Here is an 18,078-nt window from a genome sequence, read left to right on the forward strand (position 1 = left end):
ATTGTAACGCGCTGCCGAGTTGCAATGCCCGAGGCTTAGCTCTTACTGCCGTGAGGCCGCTGAAGCTTTCCGTAGTGTTTAGCCAGAGATCCTGAATTAAAAATACACCCAAACGACGGCCTCTAACTCCTGCAACCCGACAGCAAACCTGCAATTTGAGATTTACTTTATTTCCTCAAGTCTGGGGAACACCACAGCGTTGCTTTGCCTCCATACGTAACGATATGCCCCGGTGTTCGCCCACCCCACTCAAACGGGCAGCTGGGGCGCAGCCAGCCGGCAAACCCCCCTCCCACCAGCAAACTGGGCTTGTCCAGGTCTGCCCAAGAGCCCTTCCGGAGTCCTGGACGCCTCCAAAGCCTCTCTGGAGCACCGCCGGGCTTTGCCTGGAGCCCCTCTGCAGAGATCTGGTTAGACAGGCCTGAAAGAAAGTCGTACGCGTGCGTCCGTACACACAGACCACTTAAAAAGTAGAGGGGGGGTGAAATGAAACATAACCAAGATTTCAAAAATTCAATTTGAAAATTCGCACTGGCTCCACATCCACACCGGTGTCAATAGACACTGCTGCGACCACACGGCTATTTTAGAGAATCATTAAGGTTGGAAAAGACGTGTAAGATCACCAGGTCCAACCACCAACCCAACCCCACCATGCCCACTAAACCATGTCCTGCAGTGCCACGTCCACACGGTCCTTGAACACCTCCAGCGATGGTGACTCCACCACCTCCCTGGGCAGCCTCTGCCAGTGCTTCACCACTCTCTCAGCAAAGACATTTTTCCTAATATCCAGCCTGAACCTCCCCTGACACAACTTGAGGCCATTTCCTCTTGTCCTGTCACTTGTCACTTGGGAGAAGAGACCAACACCCACCTCCCCACAACCCCCTTTCAGGTAGCTGTAGAGAGCAATTTATTGAAGCTCGAAAAATAAAGTCACCGAGGGCAAACACCACTATCAATAAAACATGAAAACAGGGTTTTAAAAACCAACACAATAATACAGGGCAGTGTTTCATCTATGCTCCCCTTCCCGGGGTGGCCACGGGTAGATTTGGGTATATTGGGGAAGACGACGGTTCAGTTTTCGGCCCTAGAGATGGGTACGAGTAGGGCACGTCCAGCCGGTCCCGAGGAGAGAGGAGCGGGTGGCCCTGTCAGGAGACTCCATTGCTCAGCGTCCCTGCGAGAGGGAAGGCGGCACAGAGCAAAGCTCTCCCCTCCTCGGCATTTGCGTGTAGCTCAGCCGGGCTCGCCAGACTTTTGAGAGCATCCACGAAAATGTGCGGCCACCTCAGCATTTGCGTTGGGTTTGCGTGGCAAGGTTTTGGTAGCGGGGGGGCTACAGGGGTGGCTTTGTGAGAAGCTGCTGGAAGCTTCCCCTGTGTCCGATAGAGCCAATGCCAGCCGGCTCCAAGATGGACCCACCGCTGGCCAAGGCCGAGCCCATCAGCGATGGCAGTAGCCCCTCTGGGATAACTTAGTTAAGAAAGGGGGGAAAAAGCTGTGGCAGAACAGCAGCCAAGAGAGGGGAGTGAGAGGAACAACTCTGCAGACCCCAAGGTCAGTGAAGAAGGAGGGGAGGAGGTGCTCCAGGCGCCGGAGCAGAGGTTCCCCTGCAGCCCCTGGTGAAGACCATGGTGAGGCAGGCTGTGCCCTGCAGCCATGGGGGTCCACGGTGGAGCAGATATCCACCTGCAGCCCGGGGAGGACCCCACACCGGAGCAGGGGGATGCCCGAAGGAGGCTGTGACCCCGTGGGAAGCCCACGCTGGAGCAGGCTCCTGGCAGGAGCTGTGGCCCATGGAGAGAGGAGCCCATGCTGGAGCAGGTTTGCTGGCAGGACTTGGGACCCCATGGGGGACCCACGCTGGAGCAGTCTGTTCCTGAAGGACTGCACCCGTGGAAAGGACCCACGCTGGAGCAGTCTGTTCCTGAAGGACTGCACCCCTGGAAAGGACCCACGCTGGCGCAGTCTGTTCCTGAAGGACTGCACCCGTGGAAAGGACCCACGCTGGAGCAGTCTGTTCCTGAAGGACTGCACCCCTGGAAAGGACCCACGCTGGAGCAGTCTGTTCCTGAAGGACTGCACCCCTGGAAAGGACCCACGCTGGAGCAGTTCCTGAAGAGCTGCAGCCCGTGGGAAGGGCCCACGCTGGGGGAGTTCGTGGGGGAGTGTCTCCCGTGGGAGGGCCCCAGGCTGGAGCAGGGGCAGAGGGTGAGGAGTCCTCCCCCTGAGGAGGAAGGAGCGGCAGAGACAGCGTGTGATGAGCTGACCGCAACCCCCGTCCCCCCGCGCTGCTCGGGGGGGGACTGGGGAGTGAGGCTGGGCCCGGGGGGAGCGGGGGGGGGGGGAAGGTGCTGTAAGGTTTTGTCTCCTCACCACCCCGCTCCCGGCAACACATTCAACCGGTTTCCCCGCGAGGCGCCCGCCCCGCAGCGCGGCCCCTCCTCAGGGACCTGCGGGCCCCCCCGGGCCGGGCCCCGGACGCTGCCGCCGCCCGCCCGGCTGAGGGGGGGGAGCGAGCGGCTGGGGGGGCACCGGCGCCCGGCCAGGGTGGCCCGCCCGCCGTCGCAAAGCCCGGCGGAAGAGGAGGGCCCCGCGCTGCGCTGCGCCCGCCGCCCCGGCCCGAGGCAACGGCGGCCCGGCGGGGCCGGGGCCCGCCCGGGGGCCGCAGGGAAGCCGCGCGCCGTCCCCCCGGCCCCCGCTCCCCCGCACTTACCGGCTGCGCGGGGCGGCGGCCGCCCGCGAGGTGGGCGCGGCGGTGGCGGTGGCGGTGCGCGGGGCCCGGCCCGCCGCCCCCCCGGGCCAGCCCAGGCCGCCGGCAAGTGGCCGCCGGGGCAGCGGGTCCGCCCGGCGCGGCGAGGAGGGGCGGGGCCTGCGTGACGTCGGGGGCGTGGCCGAGGCGGGGTCTCTGCGGCGGAGGAGGCGTGGTCCCCGTGGCGGAGGGGCGTGGCCTCGGCGGCGGAGGGGCGGCCGCCGCGACGTCAGGCGGGGGCGGGGCCGCGGGCGGCTGCGGGGCGCTGCTCGCCGCGGGTGGCGCGCGGGAAGGCGCGGGAAGGCGCGTGGCCTGCTGACACGCAGGGCGGGGGGGGGGTGGCACTGACGCCGCGCGCGCGCCGCCGCCACGCCGCGGGTGTCTGCCACGGTGTGTGACGCCGCGGAGGCAGCGGGGCGGGGGCGCTGCCGTGACGTGCGCGCCGTGATGGCGAGCGTAGCACCGTGACACTGCTGTCACGCCCTGGGCCGCTGCCGCGCCACGTGGGCGCCGCTGTTACCGCGTGTCACCCACCCGCGGCACCCCCAGGCCCCCCCCACCGCGCACCCCCGGCCGAGCAGCCGGGCACCGCCCCACTTTGGGGAGCCCCGGTCCCCCCACGGCCACACTCGGGCCCCCCGCGGGGAGGGGACACCCTGGGCTGCCGCAGCGTGGGGACAGTCACAGCCTTCGGGTGACCATGGCTCCGTCGGCGGTGGGTGCTGGGGCGGGGGGAGAACCCCCGGGACCCCCACGAGTGCTGCCCCCCAAGTCACAGATCCACAGTGGGTGAGGGGGGAAGGGGCCACGGGAGATCCCCCCACTAGCGCCGGGGGGCCAGGGCCGTGTCCAGGCAGCTCTTGGGTGTCCCCAAGGATGGAGAGACCACCACCTCCCTGGACAACCTGTGCTTGGAATCAGGGAATCGCTCAGGTTAGAAAAGACCTGTAAGATCATCAAGTCCAACCACCAACCCAACCCCACCATGCCCACTAAACCATGTCCCGCAGTGCCACGTCCACACGGTCCTTGAACACCTCCAGGGATGGTGACTCCACCACCTCCCTGGGCAGCCTCTGCCAGTGCTTCACCACTCTCTCCGTAAAGACATTTTTCCTAATATCCAGCCTGAACCTCCCCTGGCACAACTTGAGGCCATTTCCTCTTGTCCTGTCACTTGTCACTTGGGAGAAGAGACCAACACCCACCTCCCCACAACCCCCTTTCAGGTGGTTGCAGAGAGCAAAGCTCCTCCAGCCGCCACCGGCTGTTGTCCCCGGCGCTGGTCACGAGAGCCGGGGAGATGGAGAGACCCGCCGAAGGCAGGAGCGACTACCGGGCAGCACCGCTGCTGAGATACCCCGCTGCGGGCTCAGCCTGAAATTCCCCGGCTGCAGCGTTTCCCTGCATCCCTTCCAAAGGATGCCGGTTGGGCTGCAGGGCTCTTCCGATGAAAGGCTATTTCACCAAACAGGTCATGATAGTTTAATAAGAACAATAGCAACATTTTTAATTAAAAAACCCCCAAAACTGCCCAATCACAAAAGACCCCTCAGCCACAACATGAACCACTTTTGAGGCGAGTGAGACGATGTTTAAAGACAGAGCTGGAGGGGGGAGATGAGAGTCGGGGAGCCTGGGGACTCCGGCCTCTGGATGCTTATCCCAGCCCCTGCCCGCGCTGCCAGGCGGGAGCACCAGGCTTTGCACAGACACCTCCTCGGGGTCGGGAGCACCCCAGGCACGGTGACGCAGCGGTGACGGGCTGGGCACACGCGGCCGGGTCCAGCCTCCCCTTCTGCCCTCGCCGGGCTGCCGCGTGCAGGAGGCACTTCGAAACCTCGCTGGGAAGGGGGTTAGAGGCAGCTGAGGCCACGCTGCGGGGAAAACCCACAGGCTCCAAGCCTGGTCATGCCTCCCTCCTTCCCGCTCTTCCCCAGGAGGGGAGGAGGTACAAGCAGCCTTTGCTCCTCTCCCTCTGCCCTCCACACCCTTCCCCAGCCCCTTCTCCAACCAGTATCAATTAAAGGTGTAAAACCCTCCAGTAAAGAGGGTTTAAAGCCAAACCCAGCTCCATCTGACCCTGCTCTACCATCACCCTGATGCGGAGCTGGAGCTGAGGTCTCCTCGGTTTTCTCCGCGCCTTCCCTTACCATCTTCTCGCACCGCTTTTTGGAGGCGCCTCGTAAGCAAAAATTACTTTGCGACCACAAACTCACGGCGGTTTCGCACCGCGCAGATGTCAGAGTGGCTTTTAATTCGGGTGCTCGACAGGCGTACGGGGCGGGTATCTCTCGTGGCGGGCTGAGCGTCACGGCTGGTGTCGGAGGTAGTTCTCCAGGACCGTCGGGATCTCCAGCTGGCCGAGGGCGGGCGGGCGGCCAGGCTGCTTCAGGAGGCGTCTCATCGCCAGCCTGGACTGGGACATCAAGGACTTGGGATGAGCTGCGTAAGGAGAGGGAGGAAAAACGAGGTGGTCAGCTTCAAGGCACACAACCCCGCTCCCCTCCAACCCGGGCATTATCCTAAGCAAAGGGACATCGATAGGCTAAAACTAAACGTCTTTGCTAGGGCTGGTTACGCGGCGTATTCAGCCGCAAGCTTTGCGGCGTGCGTTTCACGGGAGCTGGGCATACAGAGATGAAATCTTCCACCGTCGTACGGAAATGAATGCAGTTTTCCTGGGCACAGGCAGTACAGGAGAGCCAAAGTTGAGCGGCAGAAAGGAGAGGAACGGCGAAAAGCAGCCTTTAACCCAACAGGTTTATATTAAGTGGAAAAAACCGGCTGCGGAAATCCCCGTGCGCTCCAGACCAGCACCGAATGCAGCGAGGACCCTCACTGAAAGCAGCTTCTTCAGCAAGCGTCTAGAAATATTTGTGAAAAGCAGACGCTGCGGTGAGTCCAAGAGGGAAGATAACCAACGTGGCTGCACCGAGTCACTCCCCGGACCCAAACCAAGGTAGCCTGCCTCCAGCCGCAGCCAGCAGCGGAAACTGGGGATATTTGGGGGATATTTATTAGAAAGAAGCCCTCCTGTGTCACTCTCCCCCAAATCCCAGCAATTTGTTTTAGGAGTTTCCTGCGGTAGCAGGCGTATCCAAGCCATCGGATTTAATCACCGGTGGTGGATCTATTCTCCATAACCTTGCGACGTCCTTCTCTTGCTGTGTTCAGCATTGGAGACTTGGGTTTTTTGGCCTGAACACAGCGGTCACTGGGGGAGAGGCAGGAATAAGAGTTCGGAGTAAAATGGTGATAATAGTCAAGAGTTTAAGACTAGAGAGACCCATGCACTCAAGTGATGCTGCAAAGGGAGGCGAAGCTCGTAGGAAAGCCTGGGTAAGGCTATAGGGAAGCAGAGATAAAGGGAAGGGGAATCTGAAGCAACTGACACCCAAACGAGCAAAATTAGTGCTCGTTTCCAGCCCAGGGGCCAGGCACATGGATTACCTCTCGCCTGCAGCAGCAGCTCCAGGCCCTCACTGCGGGGTGCCGTCTCGTCTACCGTGATGTTGGGCAAGTACACGTTGGCTCCAAAGTCAATGAGCAGCTTGATGAACTCGCTCCTGCAGCCGTGCCTTAGGCAGGTTTCCAGCAGGGTCTTGGGCTCCTTGATCTGGGCGATCACCCTCTCCTCAGTGCAGTTATAGTTGGGATCGGCACCGTAAAGCAACAGCATCTTAAAGCACTCCAGATGCCCGTACGCGGCGGCGAGGTAGAGGGGACCGGAACAAGCCACCGAGTTGGCAGCCCACTCGGGCAGCCTCGCTTGAACGTTGGTTTCCGCGCCGTGGTCCAGGAGCTGCCGCAGGATGTCCACGTCCCCATCCCTCGCGGCGATGAGCAGCGGCGAGCAGTTGTTGTAGATGCTGCCGACGGGGCTGGCCCCCGCGTCCAGGAGGACCTTCACGCATTCCCGGTGGCCGTTGCTGACCGCTATGAAGAGCGGGGTTTGAGCCTTCACGTCCAGGCTGTCCACCTCCGCCCCGTGGGCCAAGAGGACCTTCATGCTCCTGACGCGGCCCCACGTGGCAGCGAGGCGCAGGGGGGTGCTGGGTACCCCCCAGCCGCTCCTGCGGTTGATGAACCTCTTGTACCTGTCTTGGGATAAGAGGTTATCTAGGGTTTGGTAATTGTCCTCCGATACCGCTCGGTGCAGCTCCTCGCTTTCTCCGTTGTCGTCTTCATCTTCTCTGGGCTGGAGCATGGAGAACATTTTAGTGATATCCATTAGGCTCATTTTTTTTTGGTCTGTCTCCCATGTACCGCTTTCATCGTAAATGGTAAAGCCAAAGATCTACAGGACAACAAAAACACCACCAGCGCTGGGTTAGAACCAGCCCCCTGACACCAACACTATCTTTTTATTATTATTTTTTTTGTACACAATTTAAGGAAGATTCTAAAAAAAAAAAAGACAAATAACATTGGATTTTGATGCTGCTGACACGCTTATCGCCCTGCCACCATGGGTGAGGAAATCCATGCTGGTGAAGGGCTAAGGCAAAGACAGAGATCATCGCCATAGGACGTACATGGGCCGCCTCCCCTTAAAAAGATGAGATCAAGAACACGCCAAGATCATCGAATCTGGTGTTGGAGTTCAAACGCTGCATGGGAGAGCTCACAGGTTTTTACTTTAATTTTTAAAATTATTTGATGCTGTACTGCTAGCCCCTGAGGCGGTAAGGGGTATGAGAGTACTCATCGGATACTCACACCTTGAGCTCAGGAAGGCTCCGGGGTGGCCGCAGGCTCTGGGAAGGACTCTGCACCCCATGGGTGGATGAAACCACCCATTTTCCCCAAACCCGCAGAAATCACCCCATCCAGCTCTTCTCTGGGGGAGCTGCTGAGCGAAGAGCACGTTGGAGAACAGCAGGAATCAACTCTGCTTCGTATCGGCCAAGGCTTCTGTTGGAAGCCTCAGCAGCACCAGCACTGCCAAGTGTTTTGGGACTCATGGAAAACTCAGAGGAGTTTTAATTTAGGAGCCGGCAGCATGGCAAGGTTTTTTTACACCCTGCCACGTTTTAAAGGGACTGGATTTCAAAAGAGGAGATGAAGGGGGTGTGAAGGCGGCTGGTTTGATTAAGGACTTTCAGCATCGCCCTTCCCAAAACAACGTCGGCGTTTGAATTCAGCAAAGCCTCTCCTCTCTCCTGCCTACTCGAGCCCGAGGAGCACGGCTGCAAGAAGGATCCGGGATTTTTATAGCAGGGGGTGGCGGGGGGAAGGCGAGGGGATGCTGAGCTGATCGCACCGGAGCTGGGACTGAACCCCAACACCTTTGCCAGGCGCTTGGTGCGGGATCTGGCCTCGCCGTGGCCGAGCGGCAGCAGGGGAGAGGAACGCGATGCCCCGGCCGGCACCTGAGCAGCTGGGAAACACCGCCCGCCGGGAAGGGCAGAGGAATTTCTCGCCAGTCGCAGCCCCATAGAGTCTCGGATTTCCCTGGGGAGAGGCGGCTGTGGCAGAGTTGGGTCTCCCCAAGCGGCTCCTCTGGTCCTCCCTCGGAGGAGGCAAGGAGCTGCACTGAGCAATTAACCTCTTTCTGCAAAGCCTGGCAGTAACGAGGCAGTCGCGGGAGGCTCGTCCCACATCCGCCGGCGGTGGCAAGACGTGCCAGCTCGGAGGGATCCCCCGCGCGAGGCCACCTGCGCGGCTTCGCATCTTGGTTAAGTAGAGCAAGTTTGATGGCAGCGAGCGCCGGCAAAGCTCTGCTGCGCTTCCACCTGTGACACTAACCCAGACAATTCAGGTAGAAATAGGTGAAATTAGAACATTACTGTTATTCATTAGACACGCTAATAACGAGCTCGGGGGCTTTGGAAACCCTCCACCTACGTGGCTAATGGGGTGGGGGGGTTTATCGCAGATTCGATTCAAAAAGAACGCCCAGTTATATTCCCAAGGGAAATAATCTGGCAAAGTAAAAAAACCAGCTGAAACATTTCCTGAACGCACAAATAAGCATCTCCAAAGGGACGTTACTCTGACAGCACAAGCACTCACGTGAGGAGCTCACAGAGGTTCCTCCAGCAGAAGAGCCTGAAGCAGAGTTGTCACCTCTTGAGCTGATGGAAGCTGTCCATGCACCTGTAGCCCCCCAAAAAAGAGGTTACGACTGGAGCTGAAGGTGACAGAGAATACACTCAGGCTTCTACAGCTGGTTACCAAGTTACCTACAACTGCCCGGCGCTGCCCAGGCGTCGTTATGCTGCTGCCTTACCTTTGGGAGGTGGGTGATGCTCACAGCCAGGGTGGGCGAGGCAGCGCGGGTCCCATGGCGAGTTCTCCCTCGGTTTAAACAAAAAAAAAGGAGAAAGAGAGAGGATCTTGCTGTGTCGGGGATGGCCGTCCGCTCTGTGCGACCGGAACGACGCGGGCTGTCAAGCTCACAGCTGAAATGCCACCGCGGGGAAAAGGGCCAGGGCGCTGGGGCTAATTTTAGCCCCTCAGGGGTTTTATCTTACCACTTCCATTCTTGGAAAGTTCCCCCGGGGTAAATATAGAGAGAGGGGCAGCGAGGCGGGGGGAGGCTGGGACAGGTGCTGGAGGCTGCTTGACCCATCCGAGCAGGCACAAAGCGTTCGCTTCACCATTCCCTTGCAGAAATCCCAGGGGACCGGGCGGTTTCAGTCTCCTGCCAGGGCAGCGCCTTCCCCGCGGCAGCACCGGGCTACGTTATCTTGGCTGCTGCCGATCACCCAAGCGGATTCCCTCTTAACCCCTCTCCCAACCGCTTTTCCACTTTCAGAGCAATACCAGTGACCACTTGCAACATCCAGAATTGTTTATTAAACACAAAAAGGACAAACAGCACCGAAGACAGTCCGGATTTCTCGCCCGAGCGGCTCCTTGGGCTTCCCTCCCAGCCACGCCTGCCAGAACAAACCACTTCTTTGGCTTCGTAAAATGAAGTAGCACATAGCAAGGCAGAAAACTTTACAGCGGCAAAAAAACCCCCAAGTGGGAAGCAGTGGTTGGGCTGTCTTATCAAAAGCTGTCAGCTGGTAAGTGTAATCGTATTTTATCCAGTTCCCTTTAAACCTTGTCCAAACTTTTCGGCGGTGGAGCAGGAACGGTCTGACAGTTTGAGGCAGCGTTATCAGCGGTACTAGATAACGAGAGGGGAACCAAATTATTCAGCAGAAAAATCTCCACTGCTGCAAGAAGTAAAATCAGGGGGCTCTGCAAAACATTTATGTCGTCCCCACCACCGCACTCAGTTTGCAGTCACACTGCGACAAGCACGGAGAGCAGGAAAATGTTCAATACTGATAGGTTTTAGACCTTTGGCTCCCTTGTTTCACTCCAAATTCACTCAAAAATAGATGGTTACTTCAAAAAGGTCAATTTCCCAAAGTCAACACTATGAATGGACTTCTCGAGTAGGAGAAATGCGGATAAACATCGGAGCAAGAGTGGGAAGTGCGGGGTTTATTGCGCTTCTCGACGCTTAACCGCAACGTGGATGCTGCAGTCAGAAAAGCCAAGCCTGGCTGGAAACCCCTTCAACAAAATGCAGACATAAAAGCAGCCATGAAAAAGACTGTATTATAATGTGAAAATAGGAGATGTAGGAAGCTGTAAGGGAACTTGGAGATGAAAGGAAAATCCTTGAATGGAAAATGTAAATGATAAACTGCATATTCTTTTGTTGTTTCTGCTGCTGTTTAGTTGTTAACCAAGACAAGAAATCTTAGAAACAAGACCAGCTCTTTGGTGAGGAACAGAGATTAAACCGAATACTAATGAAGCAAAAAGTACAAAGTACTCGCTGATAAATCCACCCTCAACTGGAAGAACGTAAACTGAAATACTCATTGTGCTCCCTTAACGGCCAAAGAAACACGTTAAATAGCATCCTGCATGGATATTTAAATCAGCAGATTCAGATAAACCCCAAACGGGAGCCCAAGGAGAGGCGACTGATAAGTCTGACCCATTCCAGATAAGCTTCCCAACGCTTCAAACAGCGGGGAAGGCTGAGGAGCGGGGAGAAGGCTTCACCTCCTGCCTGAGCTCCAAGCACGAGCGGGCGGCCCCCGAGCCGCTGGCTGACCCGGCACGGGCTCCAGGCAAAGCAACTCCTTTATCAGCTCTCCATTAATTGGGGAATAATTAAAGGGCAGAAGTATATTTAATACCAGCCAAGAAGGTTTTCTGGGAAGGTAAATCCTGCCCAAAGTTCCTTCCATTAAAGAGATTATAGTTATTTACGCAGCTGAAAAGAGGTAATGAGCTTTCTGATTTAACACCTCTAAGCATTCTGATTTAAAAGTTTAGCGCTAAACAGCACCAAATAAATCATTTTTGCAGGGTTTAAGGATTTACTAACAGTCCTCAAGGTCGGAAATGCACAGTTATTGCACGGGGCTACTTCCGACTCCTGCCTTTGAACTCTAAGTCACTGCCAAACCGCAGCAAAGCCTTTGAACTTGGGAGTTTCCCTCCATGCCGATCAAAACATCTGCTCGCCGCTTTCCGGCACTTACACCCGCATATCCTGCTGGCCACCTTCTCACCACCCAGCTTGGAGGTGGCTCCAGCTGCACCGCGATTCAGATATTAACCACGAGTGGGGACGAACACCTGCGGACCATCCCCTGCCTACACTGTCCGCACCCGCACAGCAAACACCTCCCGGGGCCCCTTCTTAGGCACTTCACAATTTAATGGGTGCAGTAACACACAACATACGTAGTTAGAACTGAAGGAGGAATCCAGTAACTGTTTCTTCTCCTCCATGGTCTTAATTCCTCGAGGAATTTCGGCAGCGTCGGAGCCCCAGAAGTTGGGCGGTGTTGCAAGACGGCTCCCTGCTTCCACCGCCTTCCAGGAGCCCCTTTCCTTTTGGACCCGAGGATGCGCTGGAACCAGCAACCGTAAACCCACGTGAGATGATGATCGTTAAGGACCTGAAATACAGAACCCAAAGTTAGCACGTGCCCACTCTTCATTACACGAGTTATCTGCGTGACACTGATTGTTCATGTAAATCTGCCTGTTTGTCCCAGGGCTGGCAACGCTTAGAAGTTATTCCTGGGAAAACTAGGGGGTCTTCTCTGCTTTAATTTTACAATACTAAAATGCGCTCATTTTCATTCCAAAGCTTTGAAGTAAAACTCTAATAACCAGCTCTGAGTCATGCCACCCCCAAAACCATCTTTGCCCTGAGATCACCAACCATCTATTGAATAAGTGAAGGGTTTTTTGATTATTCAAAATATCAAGCAGTAAGAGCAGGCACGGGAGAACTACCTGCTCTTAAAGGATTCTCCAACAGCAGGTAAGACTGCAACAACCACCTTTCAGAAACAGAATTTCTGACCTGTGTGAACTGCCAGATTTACCCCAAACACTTTTTCAAACCACACAGACACTGGATCACTGCGCAACAGAAAACCCCATCATTGTTTTCAAAACATTGTTGGTCACCAAAAAAAACCCCAACCAAAAAAAAAAACCAGGAAAAGGAAAGTATCAAGTTCTAAACTGCTGTATGAAGGGACATATGAATAGGATAAAACACAAGAATTGGACCAGATTACCTTAAAATGGCAAACGGACTCCCCATACCTTTATCCTCTCCCTGGTTTCCCCTTTGTCAGGTAACATCTGTAAAAGTCTCTGTATTGCTTAAGTCCCTTTCAGTGCCTCGCCAGGGAGGGGACTGCCCTTAGTTACTGCACAAAAACTGGAATACTTGCAGAATACTCAAATTTTGGAGAGTCAAGTCAGCCTCAGCCTGTGGTCCGTACACCTGCCTGGCTCTGGGTGTGTTAGCCTGCAAAGCGATCGGCCACCAGCAGCGCCTGCTAATTCCGCAGATCCGTGCATGGGGTTTTTATTTGCAAGGGGGTTTATGTATGTATTTTTATTGATCCCCACTCACACTGGATTCCTTGCTTCTCTCCCACAGCTGAGCAGGCTCCAAGATCTGTTCTTTGTTGAGAGAGAGAGAGGAAAAAAAAAATTCAGTAAGCGGTGTTCACTTTTCCCCAAACCACTGCAAGAGAGCCATGGGACACAGGCTCTGGTCTGACTTACAGAAGGGTTACTACTCTCAAAGCTACTGGGTTTCGTATCCCCCCCATCCCCTCCACTCCCCTCAAGTGAAAGAAAATACAAGTTAAAAGAGACCACTTGAATTTAGAAGCTGATGGCATACGAGAGAAATGACGACACACCTTTTGCCTATCATTAAAGAAACATTACTCAGGACAAAACGTCACTTTATTTAGGGGTTTGAACTTACGAGGATCTGCAGCAGCCCCACACGCCGACTGCCACACCAAGGATTGAGTGCATCTCCCCTCCCAGCAGCGAATGGCTACGCTGGAGGTTCAATCCTGTTCCTGCACCATACTGAGTGCAATGAGAGCGTCTCACATCCTTGCCTATGTAAACAGATTAAAAAAAAAAAATCTTTCTGCTGCTAATCTGGGTTGGCTTTTTTTTTTCCTTTTAAAAGTCATCAACCCAAAAATTTGTAGTCTACCTTCAGTATCAGAGGCGTTTATCCATTTTACATTGGTGTTAAGGCTTCACGCGCATACGTATCTCTAGCAAATCATCACCGGCGTCTTTAACTGCTGGGTAACTGAACTGGATAAAACTTGAGTACAAAGTTACATCGCTACCAAAAAAATCAAGTATTCTCACTCTACTGCAAAGAATGCACCGATGCAGAATGAAAATGAATCAACGTTTTAAGGTCTCCTTGGCACATATGAACCTGAACCTCAATAAGCAAGCAGGTTAACTTCACTGCTTTTTCTCTCTGAACTTAGCAGACTTGACCTTCAAACAGTGATTTTTCAGTACATACCTCCAATTAAGTTTACTGATCAGTATTTTTACGCAGCGTAAGGTATTCCCTAAGAGCTGTTAAAAACATAAGTCTTTAGCAATACTCCTATGACTCTGAATGGAACCTGCCCCCTCAAAGCTAAAGTTAGCTTCAACAGGGAAGTTTTAAATCATCCTCAGCAAAGGTGCTGTCAAACAGACAATAAGTTTTCCCCAAATGCATATTACAGCTTTATCAATTCTAGTCAGTGTTAATGCTAATAATCCAATTAAATGCAAGGCAAGCCTAATCTAGGTAAATGAATGATTTCACTGGCAACATTAAGAATGTTTAAAATTAGCAAGAAGGAAAAAAGACTTTGAAACATCTGGGGATTGAGCATACCCAAGGCCTGTTTTTTGCCTTAATACATAAAAAAGAAATACCCATTTTTAGGACGTGCAGTGGAAGATACTCACCGGGGGCTGGGTAACAGGTATCGGTCTCGGGTCTATTCCTTGTGTTCACAGTCTTACCCCTCCTCCGACTGACGATGGACAGTTTGGGGCTATTCGTGTTTAGGATTAAAGGCTGCACGGTCTGGTGCTAAACTGACCTGGGAATAACAGTTCCTCCATCTCTCCTGCTGGCCTTCAGCACGTTCTTCTGCAAGTCACGGCCCTGCCACTCAGTTCCCCCGTCTCCCACGCAGAGTATTAAAAACCTCCAAATGCTTGTTTTAAAATGGATTACTAAAATAGCTTTGCCAGGCACAGATTTAAACCATTTACATGAATTTACCAACCCAAATGGCTTCCCGAAGCATTTTGTAAAGCCTTATAAACATCAAATTAACTCCTATCACCTCATTTCTCTCTGCTTTGCAGATCTATATTTAATTGTAGGATTTGACTGTTATGCACAGCTGTAGGTTATTAAAGCACCAATGCCAAATGTCAGTTATAAACACAAGGCAAGTTTTGCACCTGGAATCTCCCTCTTCCTTGAACATTCTCCCACCTTACTTGAGTTTGTCTGCACTCAAAAATCCTCCCCCCACCACCACTCCAATCCTCCCCCCCCCACTCACTACTTAAATTATGATGAAAAAGAATTGGATAAAAGAGCATTTTTAAATGATACCATCAGCAGATGGGCTGCAGATTCTTCACTCAAAGCTATCGGAAAATATCTCTTCACCTGGTACCACGCAACACCCAAAAAAGGTCAGGCTCAGTTCCTCACAGCAGGCCAGAAGAAAGGTCTCGTTGCTTCTCAGAAAGCTTTTTAAGCCAGCCTGGAGCCACCTGGAGCCAGACTTATCCATGGGTGAGGGTCAGACAGCTTTCCAGGAGGAAGAAAACACTGAAAAGGTATTGGGTTTTAATATATAAAGAAAAATCTAATTAAAAAAAAAAATCAGAGTAACGAAATATACAGAAGATACTAGGATTTAATACAGCTTCATTAGTATTATTAATTTTTGAGGTTTTTTAAAAAGCAGTGCTGCACTCAGCAGTCCCTCTGAAACCAGTGAGGTCACCCAGTTTCTATTCTGTAAAAGAAGGGGAAGTGGAATCACACTCACTTTTAAGACAAGCTCACTACTTAAAGAGTCTTTAATTGACTTCACATTTCAAAGTGTGAAGTTCTACTTTGAGTTTAATTAATCAATAAACAGACTAGTCATTTACTTTAAAAAGGCAAGGTATTTATTTTTGTAGGGAATAAAAATAAACTGTAATACAAGTGAAACTTCATGGAACAAATACATTTAGAGAAAAAAGACACAGTGCTCCTCTAAACATAGTAGAAATTCCTTTTAAGCAGTGCATGAACTAAAATGACTTACATGTATACAGCCATCGCAGCACGTTCAAGAACATAGGATTTCATCATCCACAATTTTACACAACTGTCCCTCAACAGTTACACTGACAAAAATAGCAACCGACTTACAGAAACATTTACAATTTTCAGCTGAGTACTACAGACAATTTTAGGTACGTTCCTACAAAGATCAGTTTGTGGATGATAGAAAAAGTACTAAGTGTGCTCAGTTACATATGACTAGATCCAGTGCTACAGGTTATTCCAGTAGTATGCTGCTACATTAAATACAGACGCATATACATAGATAAATGATATGAGAAGAGATGTAGGTCAACCATTTTACCCTACCCTCTTTTCTGCATTGCTTTTGTAATTCAGAGATGCCAAAAGGACGCAGTGCTGTACATTAAAATACTTGCCCTAACAAATTACACCGGCTGCAACTGGCACCGACCTGGCTGCTCTTAGTGCTAAAGATGCTCACGAAAACATGGACTGTAACATCACCTGGTTCGAGATGTTCCTCATCTAATTAATCAAGTGCTGTGTATTAATTAAAACAAAACTACTACATTCAGAACACATTCTTCCCCCCACTCCGCCCCAAGGAGTGTCTACATGTGCAGGAGGGACAGTATGTAAACAAGGAATAACTCTGTTAGGTCCGTAGAAAAAATGACCCCAGCACTCAACACAGAGTGGGATAAGAGCAAAACAGCAGACACGTTTTGAATTCTCCTGGTCACTCACAAATATTCATTACTAAACAGTGCCAAGAAACGATCCCTTTGAGGGAGCAACCATCAGGCACTGACCAGTTCTGCCGGAAAGTGAACTGAAGCGGCGTCTTGCACGAGAGCTCTTTTCAACGCTTTCCCTGCAGGTGCTACAGCTTTGGTAGATGCAAGGGTGCTCTCTGAGCACCTGCTAGGCCTCACCGTCTCCAAACCCAATGGAAACAACAGACATGGGGCACTTCACCAACATGGAGGTTTCCACCTGTAACCCAACAAGGTCTAACTCAAGGCAGAGACCCTGCGAAGCTCTGCGCACCTTCAGCTCCCAGAAAATCTCTCTCACCACGACTTGAGCAGCTTGCTTAAGCAAACTGAAGCTTACCGGCTACCCACAAGCAAGTCTCCTTCTCCATCCTAGTCAGGGTAGCTTCACGTACCAGTGAGCGCCCACATAGCAGGTGGATTTTTCTTCTAAGCACTTAAATGAAAAGCAAGAACAGAACATGCAGCTGGAAGTATATTACGCCTATAGGCTTTAACAAACCACTTTTTCTCCCCCATGAAAGAGGGCCAACTGGGAGCTATAACATCTATGGGCAAAGCAATTATTCCTTTTTCCTCTCTAAAGCAAGCAGCACCGATTGGATTTTCTCTACCACAGGCGACAACTGCAAAACAAAATATGATTTAAGAATCCAGCATTGTGAAGTTCACATTAAGACATTTCAACTGAGAAATAAAGCTATACGAGTCCCTCTTCTACTTCAAAGTAGCAGCTTTAACGCAATATATTATAGGCACTTGCCCATTGCAATGCTGTACCTATTTGCAGCAAGAGAGACACTATGTACAGGCATGAAACCATGACACCATGCAGTATCCTGGTAAAGCAAGAGGTGCTCCAGAAAAGGACGCGTTTTACACAAACAGAGCCCATCCGCAGCAAATAGGATCCCTCCTCCCTCCCAGTCAGAGGAATCCAAATGGAAAACAGCGAGTTCCGTCGTTCACTCAACAGCTCCAAATAAAAACCAGTATTCGTGATTTCACAACGCAGAGATGCTCCACTAGGAATAAGTAAGTTACAGTAACTTTTCACCTACACAGTCCTTACATGAAGAAGATTCCCACGTAACAGCTTTTATATTTCCTTTAACACTTTTAGGGAACACAGAATCAAGTCACTCACCACTGGCAGCAGGGCACTCCGTAATGAGTGAACACGGGCTTTCTGCAAGGCTCTGGGAAGCCGATCCCAGCTGACCAGAGACCTGAGGACACGCTGCAGTGCTTTCAGCAGCTTTTCATTTTTGGTCTTGAAACACAGAAGAGTTACCACCAAAACTAAAACGCTTCTAGCTAATCGGTTTTCAAGCAAATAATCCCATGGAAAGCCAGGAAACCCTGGAATCTTTTCCAGCTCTGTAAATTTACAGCACCAGCCTGAATGATTTTTAGTATGTTGTAGACTTTGACCGGGTTTGTATATAATAAATCCAAGAGGTTTAAAAAGACAGATCGTTACCCTTTTTTTTTGGCTAGGTTTTGCATTTCAAAGTATAAAGTCATCCATTGTTTTGTTACTGAAGTCAAAAGCAGCAAGATTACTAAAAGCTTACTAATACTTTCAGTGTATGAAGTAATCTTTTCATGGTTATATGTGCCTGTAGTAATATTGTAGTCAAGAAGGATTTGTGGAGATGTCAGCGCCACGTTTTAGGGATAAGCAAAGATTATTACACTTTTTTTCAAGGTAATCTATGGTAATTCAAAAGACAAGGCAATGTGTAAACATTTATAGAAACCTTCTGCAAAATGTTTTTATACAAAGATTAACCAATGGTATGTGTAAATCCTTCAGTAGTCAGTCAAAATTGTCTACAATTCCGTATCTCTAATTTTCACTACAGAACACATTAAAAGAACTGATGACATCTAGAATAAGT

The 18,078-nt window shown here is 52.0% G+C and overlaps 1 protein-coding gene across 2 annotated transcripts; it reads right to left on the minus strand.

Annotated features, from left to right (window-relative positions):
* Positions 1-4,543: 4,543 nt before the first annotated feature.
* Positions 4,544-9,153, minus strand: ASB12 (ankyrin repeat and SOCS box containing 12). Of its 2 annotated transcripts, XM_059824487.1 has the most exons (4): positions 8,997-9,034; positions 8,780-8,863; positions 6,215-7,061; positions 4,544-5,206 (listed from the first exon to the last, which is right to left on the minus strand). In XM_059824487.1, the coding sequence occupies exons 3-4, from the start codon at positions 7,002-7,004 to the stop codon at positions 5,073-5,075; spliced, it is 924 nt and encodes a 307-aa protein (XP_059680470.1). In that variant the 5' UTR covers positions 7,005-7,061; positions 8,780-8,863; positions 8,997-9,034; the 3' UTR covers positions 4,544-5,072. The 2 variants fall into 2 exon arrangements, with proteins under 2 accessions (XP_059680470.1, XP_009812797.2); XM_009814495.2 differs by lacking the exon at positions 8,780-8,863 and having other exon boundaries at positions 8,997-9,153.
* Positions 9,154-18,078: the final 8,925 nt, after the last annotated feature.

The sequence above is a fragment of the Gavia stellata genome, chromosome 14 (genome assembly GCF_030936135.1).
Source record: "Gavia stellata isolate bGavSte3 chromosome 14, bGavSte3.hap2, whole genome shotgun sequence".
NCBI lineage: Eukaryota > Metazoa > Chordata > Aves > Gaviiformes > Gaviidae > Gavia > Gavia stellata.